Source organism: Barbus barbus (genome assembly GCF_936440315.1).
Source record: "Barbus barbus genome assembly, chromosome: 37".
Taxonomy (NCBI): domain Eukaryota; kingdom Metazoa; phylum Chordata; class Actinopteri; order Cypriniformes; family Cyprinidae; genus Barbus; species Barbus barbus.
In genome coordinates, this window is record NC_136715.1 from 16,925,111 (window position 1) to 16,932,963 (window position 7,853).

At 39.5% G+C, this 7,853-nt stretch overlaps 1 protein-coding gene across 1 annotated transcript; it reads right to left on the reverse strand.

Moving 5' to 3' along the window:
• Nucleotides 1-617: 617 nt before the first annotated feature.
• LOC306856460 (kelch repeat and BTB domain-containing protein 8) lies at nt 618-7,235 on the reverse strand. The gene is made up of 4 exons (XM_079395758.1): nt 7,207-7,235; nt 6,038-6,245; nt 4,059-5,176; nt 618-3,600 (listed from the first exon to the last, which is right to left on the reverse strand). The coding sequence occupies exons 1-4, from the start codon at nt 7,220-7,222 to the stop codon at nt 3,137-3,139; spliced, it is 1,806 nt and encodes a 601-aa protein (XP_079251884.1). The 5' UTR covers nt 7,223-7,235; the 3' UTR covers nt 618-3,136.
• Nucleotides 7,236-7,853: the final 618 nt, after the last annotated feature.

The window sequence follows — 7,853 nt, forward strand, 5'->3', positions numbered from 1 at the left end:
AATCTTATAATGGGCCATGTTTGGATCTTACAACCGGACAATAATCCAAAAACAAACTTTAAAAACAACACAAAAATGGGTCACTGGGCACAAAACCAAGCTTCTACTATGGCTATTCCAGTCCTCTGACCTTAATCCTGTAGAAAATGAGTGAGTTGAACTGAAGAGAAGAAGCACCGCCATGGAGCTGGGAATCTGAAGGATCTGGAGTGATTCTTGATGAAGGAATGGTCTCTGATCTTTTGTCAGGTGTTCTCTAACCTCATCAGGCATTACAGGAGAAAATTCCTATACTATTTTGGCAAATGGAGGTTTCAAAAAGTATTGAATAAAAGGGTACCGTTAATTGTGTCCAATGTGTATTAGAGAAAAACATATTCCATAATGATATTTCCCCTCCATTTCAAACTCAACACAGTACCAATTAAAAGACAAAAAGATGAAAGTATAGTGTGGGGTAAAAAAAAATGTTACAATGTACAGTACACTTTCATATAAAATTTAAATGTACAAAATCTTAATAAAAAAAAAAAAAAAGTTGTCAACTTCCTATATAAGTTCTTTACTCATTGCAAAAATACCAGCACTGCTCATTTACTTTTTATTGTTTTATTTTTCAAATTATGTGCAAGGTGAATTTCACAGTAGAGAACAATGAATGTTTACTAAACTCACACCATACATACAAGTAAACCAAATACATAAAAACAGAACAAAATGCAAAGCAGTAATGCAAAAGGAAAATAAAACACTGTTTAAACTTCTGTGGATAAATTAACTGCAAGCTGTAACAAATCGAACAACTGGCTATACAGCATTCACACCTGCAGCAGCCAACACCACAAAAGTATAATTTATCAATTCTTTCCAAGCTTTTATTTAACATCTAGACAGACTGGTGTTTTGGAAAGTAGCACTGCCATAACTTATTTTCTATAATGCTTTGTGTTCTTTAAGACTAACGCAATCACAAACAAACAAAAGAACACACTGAAAAAAAATGCTTATGTTAATGTCCATGTCTTGTGATTCACAATTTTTTAACAGAGCAAAATCATAAACCTAAGAGTAAATAGTAAAACTAAAAAGAAAAAAGCACACACACCCGTCTGAAAGAAAAAAAATCCAAAAAAGGAGAAAAAAAAAAAATAATTTCAAGTTAGAAATAAAGGACAAAGAATTATTTTTAAAAAACTGTGCAAGTACAGCAAACATATGGTACAGTATATTACACAAAACAAACCATTTAAATACAGTACTGTGTATCGACAATAATCCTGAGAAGTGTCCATTTCTGGTTCCCGTGCTACTGAGTGTATGTATGTGAAACGTGCGGCAACTGCACCAAAGCCAATGTAATTTCTCATCCCTCTCCCTTCACCAAAGCCCCAGATGAAGCTGGGCCTCAGAGGCGCCAAAGAGACCGACATGAGTGCACCAGCTGTCCTATTTAAAGATGCTGTTCACTACATCCTCAATCTCGGTGTCTGAAAACAGAGCGCTGTATTCGGAGAAGCTCTCAAGGGAGGAAATAATGTAGTGCAAAATCAGGAACCTGCATGACGAAATAAACATGAGGCTGAAAAAAACAACACAAATGTTGAGAGACAATAACTTATAAGACTGACATCTCTTGGAAGTGTCAAGCAATGACAAATGGCTGTAAAATCACTGTATAATCTGTACAAGATTGTCAAAAAAGCAGCACCAAAAACAATTTCTCCGTAGTTTGAGACTGGAAGATGAGGGGATGAGGAAGAAAGAAAGTGTTCATTTATGGGGAAACGCTAATGTAGGAGGACTGGATTAATTTGCAAAACAGACCAAAGCACCTTAGCGCAGAAGCCAACTGAACTGTAAGACTTTATAGTGGCTTTTCTCACTCCATCACTGATGCCTGGGCTTTTCGTGTGAACAGGCACTGTAACATCCCTGGATAGCACTGTAACATCCCTGGATAGCAACACAGCTCACTGAACATTAACCAACCCATGAGGCCAAAACAAAGGCCATTTTTCTGGAATTATTTACGAAAACATCATCGCTTGAGTTTCTAATGCACTTTATCTAAGGAACAATGACACAACACCTGTTATTGCTGCCACAGGGCGCAGGCTAAGACTCCTTGAACACGTTTTGGCATTTTGGCGGATCTATCTTCACCTGTAGGTTTCAGATATGAGGAGTCAATAAATGACAGTGGAATGTGAGGGACCACAATTTGGCCACCTCTCCTCCAACCCTATCGATGTTCTCTCCAGATCTGAGCTGTGTTTGGCTGTCAACAAATTGCCCACTTTTGATTTCAGCTACACATAAAGCTGGTCTTCTTTTTTTTCTTCTCCAATATGGAGACGGAGTAAAATCTTGTAACCTCACTAAAGATCTGGCTGGTGATGCGAAATTGCGAAGATATAGATTTGGATGTGGGAGCTGGGCTCAACGAAACATCATAAAAGCAGAGTCCAAATGAAAATTAAAAACTGCTGTGATGTTTTAGCACATGGGTTGACCAAAAAAAAAAAGCCATCTACGTGTACATCTTGGCAAACAATTTGCTCTCCATTAATAATCAAAATTCTCTAACTAAACTCTTAAGCAAACCACAAAGAATCAACTTAATCAGCTGAAAACCTGAAAGAAATAATAAAAAAACCCAGTATTCACACTAACAGTGAGCAAAAATGCTCATCATACCCGTATGAATATTTATAGCTTTACATATTTATTTTTTCTCAACTGTTGACATACTGCTTGTCCTTAAGGACATCAACTGCTCATATTCGCCAACGATGCATGCCAACAACCCAAGCCAAAACAGCAACAAAATCTTTCGATATAATGGAGCAGAAACTACTCAACATCTGCAAAAAAACAAAAAGATAATTGCACTTATGATTCACTTTTCTAACTGTAAAACAAGCAATTGTGTGGGTGCTGTGCGCACAATTGTCTAACTTTTTTTTACTTTTTCAAACAGCACCCTCGAGTTTATTGATTGAAACCCTTAACGCTTTAAGACTTCCCCTGCAGTTCTGGTGTTGGGGACACAAACAGCACCATGTATTGAGCAGTTCCATCATCCCTCTTCTCCAAAAATATTAATCAGCTGTCTCAAACAGCACATCCTCAACGCTCACAGCACTTTCTGAAGACACTGAGGGTATAGTTTGGCCACCACACACTCAAAATGGCGGCCGAGGTCCCAGAGGCGGTCCGGCGTCTCGTAGACCTTTGTCCATTGGTCAGCTTCATCATTGTATTGGTAGAGAGAATTCTTGCGGCTGGTACGAAACACATGTTCTTCTACCATGACTTGTGTAGCTCGAACAAACAGATGCAATCTGCCCTGAAGCAGAAGCACCTTTATGTAGGGGCTGGTCGCTTGGTCGAAGGGGAGGTCTCTTTTACGGCACCAAGTGTTCTGCTCGATGTCGTACACCTCCACGGTAAACGTGCGCTGGTGGTTTCTGCAGATGCCTGCTATGTAGTAGATGCAGTTTTTGTACAGGGCGGCCAAGCCTTGAGTACGGGGAACATTCATGGATGGTAAATGCCCCCAGTAGTCTTTGCGAGGATCAAAGCAGAAGAAGTATTCTCCTGGGAAAAAGCCCAAAAAAAATAAAATAAAAATCAATATCCAAACTGATGGCCACAATTGATAAATACGTAATATAATAAATTAGTAATAATTACATAGCACCAAAATTAAACTACTTGTCCAAAACTGAAAATTCAGGTCTAACAAGGTTGAAAACTTTTAGTTTTTATTAATATCTTGAATGACCTTTTTATTGTTATATTGTTATGGCATTGTCTGTTGAAAATATTCAGTGGCTGAAATTTCGTTCCATCCCTAATATGAAATACTAGTCTAGCTCTTTTGTGCTCTCAGTTATTGCTGATTTTGCTGAGAGAGGTGAACCCATCTGACCTTTTTTTTTTTTTTTATCCAAGCAGAGCTAAAAGACATGACAGGCCAATGAATTACAAGGATATATGTGTTTGCACACTTTGATGACCCTGATTTCAGGTGACTCTGCAATAACCCCACTCACCTTGCAGCACATAGATGCGGTCCTTATACTCTACTGTGCTGTGGAACTCCATGGCCACCGGCATGGGGTTGACCGCTGTCCAGCAGTTGTCTCTGGCATCATAGCACTCTACAGATTTCAAAGCATTTCGCCCGTCCCCTTCATATACTCGACCACCCAGAGCGTAGAGTTTCCCGTAGCAGTGCACTAGCCTGCAGCCGATGCGTGCCCGCAGCATGGGCGAACGCGGGAGCCACCTGTTGCCAGCATGTTCGTACTGCCAGAAGTCACTCTCTGCGCGATGGTCGATGCACACCTCACTATTGCTCGGCCGATAGCCTCCAGCGATGAAGATGTCGTTCTCTGACGAGACCAAAATGCCAACCTCTCTGAGGTCACTGGGTGGCTTGCAAAGCTTGTAAACCTTCCCGGCAACAATGTCCAGGCAAGGCACGGTCTGCTTCTTCCCTGAGTGCTTGTGAGCCGCGTCGAAGCAGATGACCATCTCGGATGCAGTCATACCCAGCCGCTGCGGGCAGCCATTGGTGCCGTTGAGCCGACCCTTGTCCGAGGGATCCCTGGACAAGACCAGGGCGAAGGCTGGGGGTATACGGCTCAGAAAGGCCTCGTCCAGCAGGGGCAAGCGGATGCATTTGGCAAAAACCTCAGGTAAATCTGCCTCCCGACGTGAGCAGTCATACTCCAACCAGTGCACGATGCTTTCGTACACGTGCTCCTCTTTTTCCACGTTCAGATCGTCGCTGTTGAGAATGCTGACCAGCTGTTCTTTGGTCAGATGAAGGAACTCCTGCTCTCCCATCACGCACAGGAACTTCTTGCGGATGTAATCCTGCGAGCGCTCCCGCAGCTCCTGGTGGCCATAAGCATCTGCGAACATGAAGACCCCGATGCAGTTCTGAGGGTCCAAACGGCTGATCATAAACTGGGCACATTGGTCTTGGAGGGCTGGGATCTGGAAGATGCTGGCGGCGGTGAACAGTGCCTGCACGTTAGACTCTGTGAGAGTGACACGTGAGGTGTAAGCGTAGTCCAGAACCAAATGCATGGACTCAGACTCCACGCCAACAATCCGCACCTCCCGCTGACTGCTCTCTGTAAGGCCACTTGTGAACATGGATCTGACAAAAGATAAAACAAACACCATTACAATGTGAACAAAAAGCATTGTTGTTGACTACATTTCAGAATTTTACCAGAGGAAAGAAAGTGGCTATGGAAATCATTTTTATGACAATATACGCTTAGTTAACTGTGGTATTACAATGTGCGATTCCATTCCAGTACTTAACTCAAGCGTGTTCAAGCCTAAATAAGTAACGCTCCAAAGGTTTTGTTTTTTTTTACATTTAATTTATAGTTTGTTAAAGGAGTGTTCCTGGTTCAAATTCTATTTAAAGTTAAATTTCTAGTTAAAGAAGAAAAAAAGTAAACTTCAATTGAAGCTTTTTTTAAACCAAAAATGATCAATCTTGTTTAGCCTTTGCAAGTGCTAATATCTTTCTGAGGTGGAAATACTTTATTTTGCATATCATGCCCGAGTTAACAGGTTTGCATGGTCATGACATCAAAACTGAAAGATTGGAATTAATATCTACAATGATTTAAACATATCATCAAGTGGCTATATTTTTGAAAGAGTACATATTTTAATGTTTATTGCTTGCTCTGTATACTTACATTGGCTTACTGTAAACATTTTTTTTTTAAACTGAGGGACAAATGCTACTGATAGAGCTGATCTTGTATTGAACCAGGAACATGCCTTTAAAGTTTTTGCTGATTAAGCATTGAAAAGTCTGATTGTCTGATCAGTTTAAAGCCATCATAACAATGTATAATAATTTAATAGTTAAGTCGGTGTCATATTTTCAGTAAATTAAGGGTTTCAATCTTAGCTTCTATCGCTTAAATTTCTCAACAAATGTTTCGAAAATGGTTTATACTTAAAGGATTAAAGCATTGGTGTGTGGAGTATCCACCTGAAGTAAGGACTGATGGCAGCGAGGACATTTCTGTGACAAGAGAATGTTTTGCCATGGTCCACTTCCACGACAATGTCAGTCAGCTGAGCTTCGTCGTAGAGGGCTTTAAGCTGCTGGAGGATGTTACAGGCATGTAGGGCATCTACCCCGTTGTAGCTTGTGCTTGCTGGAGTCCCATTCTGTACTTGTAACAGCTTTCCTACGTCTACAAGACAAAAGAGTTAGACAGCTGAGATGATTCCAGGTTTTACAGTGACAATAAACATTAAAAATGGTATGTATGACTCTTTTGCAGTCAGTTTTAGTTTCTAGCTTTTAAACTGACATTTAAAAATGCTCAGTTCCCATATTACAATTAATTAGCTCTTTTTCTTTTTTAGAACTACACTGAGTTTCAATGCAAAAATAAAACTGGAAAAAAATTAAGCGCTCATTCTACAGATGTTCCAACCCCACAGGCTCTGTGCAAAGTCAGTGACATCCAAGTTTACTTACTAATATTCTTTTAGAGCTGTTCAGAGCAACAAAACCAGACAAAACATGTTATTCGTTAACCAACCAGCCACAGCCCCCACATGATATTACTGTAAAACTAGTTAAGAGCAGGAAAACTAGCAATATGTTCCAAATAACTAGTATTGCTTTCAACAACCTCGGACATTTAACCCTCTCCTGATAATCTGATCGAAGAATTGTGTTTAGTTACTACGATCAAGCGACTTTCAGTGCTTAATTTATTATCTGTGCTAACGTTAATCCAGGTGATGTTTTACCGGTTAGCACAACATCAGGCTAGTCCGGTCTCGAGCCATTCAAATCCAGGCTAGAGCCCTTTCATAGCATTAAATAAGCCTTGACAACGCATTAAATATGACGAAAGTACAGAGTTACACGAGGGATAACGCAGCTGAATGAGTTGTATAGTAAACGAGCGAGCAAATAAGCGAGTGTTTACACAGTCACTCTGTGAGCTAGTCTCGCTAGCCGCTACCTCTCCGTAATTTTCTGCCAATATCCAAACAACCACCGGAGTTCGCCGTATATTTGAACAAACCGTCTAACTCTATCTCGTTCCGTCCAAACTACATAATATCAGAGATGAATAACGCGTAAACAGACTAGAAAACTTTTGGAAATAAGTTTGGATTTTGAAGAGAAGATCTAACCTCCACTGGCGGCCATTCTCCCCAATCTGTCGCACAGCGACTTGGAAAACGTCACTAATGAAACGGAGCCCCGGAAACAGGCAGCAGCCAATCAGCGTCGCTGATTATTCCAGATCAGCCAGGAAGAATTAGACATTAGGTTAAAACAAATTGCAATATTTTTTCTTCAGTTACTTTGATTTCTGTAGCTGTCATGCTAGAGTGTAGCTTCAGACAAGTCTGGATAAGTTCATATTTAAATGATTTAATAATAATAACAGTGTTATGCTGATGTTGGTTAATGGTCAGATGGAGGTGAACAAATAAAATATAATTTTTTTATTTTAAAATTATTGATTTTAATTTGTATTTTTATGATTGAATTATTTATTAGGATTTCATCAACTCTTGCAAACCCCAATTTGGGAAACCTTAGTGTAGCCCAATGCCTAATTTTACTTACCTATTCATTGTTTTAGTAATTAAGCACATTATTTTATCATGTAAATTCTCATTTGACATAATGCATCCTTATGTTTTATTTTGAGATTTTTTTTTTTAATTCCTATTGTCATCAATTAATATTAAAATTACTGTAATGCTGTAATTAATACAACAAATCTACCACAATTTATGAAAACTTTAGATATTTATTAATTGTTTTTTAA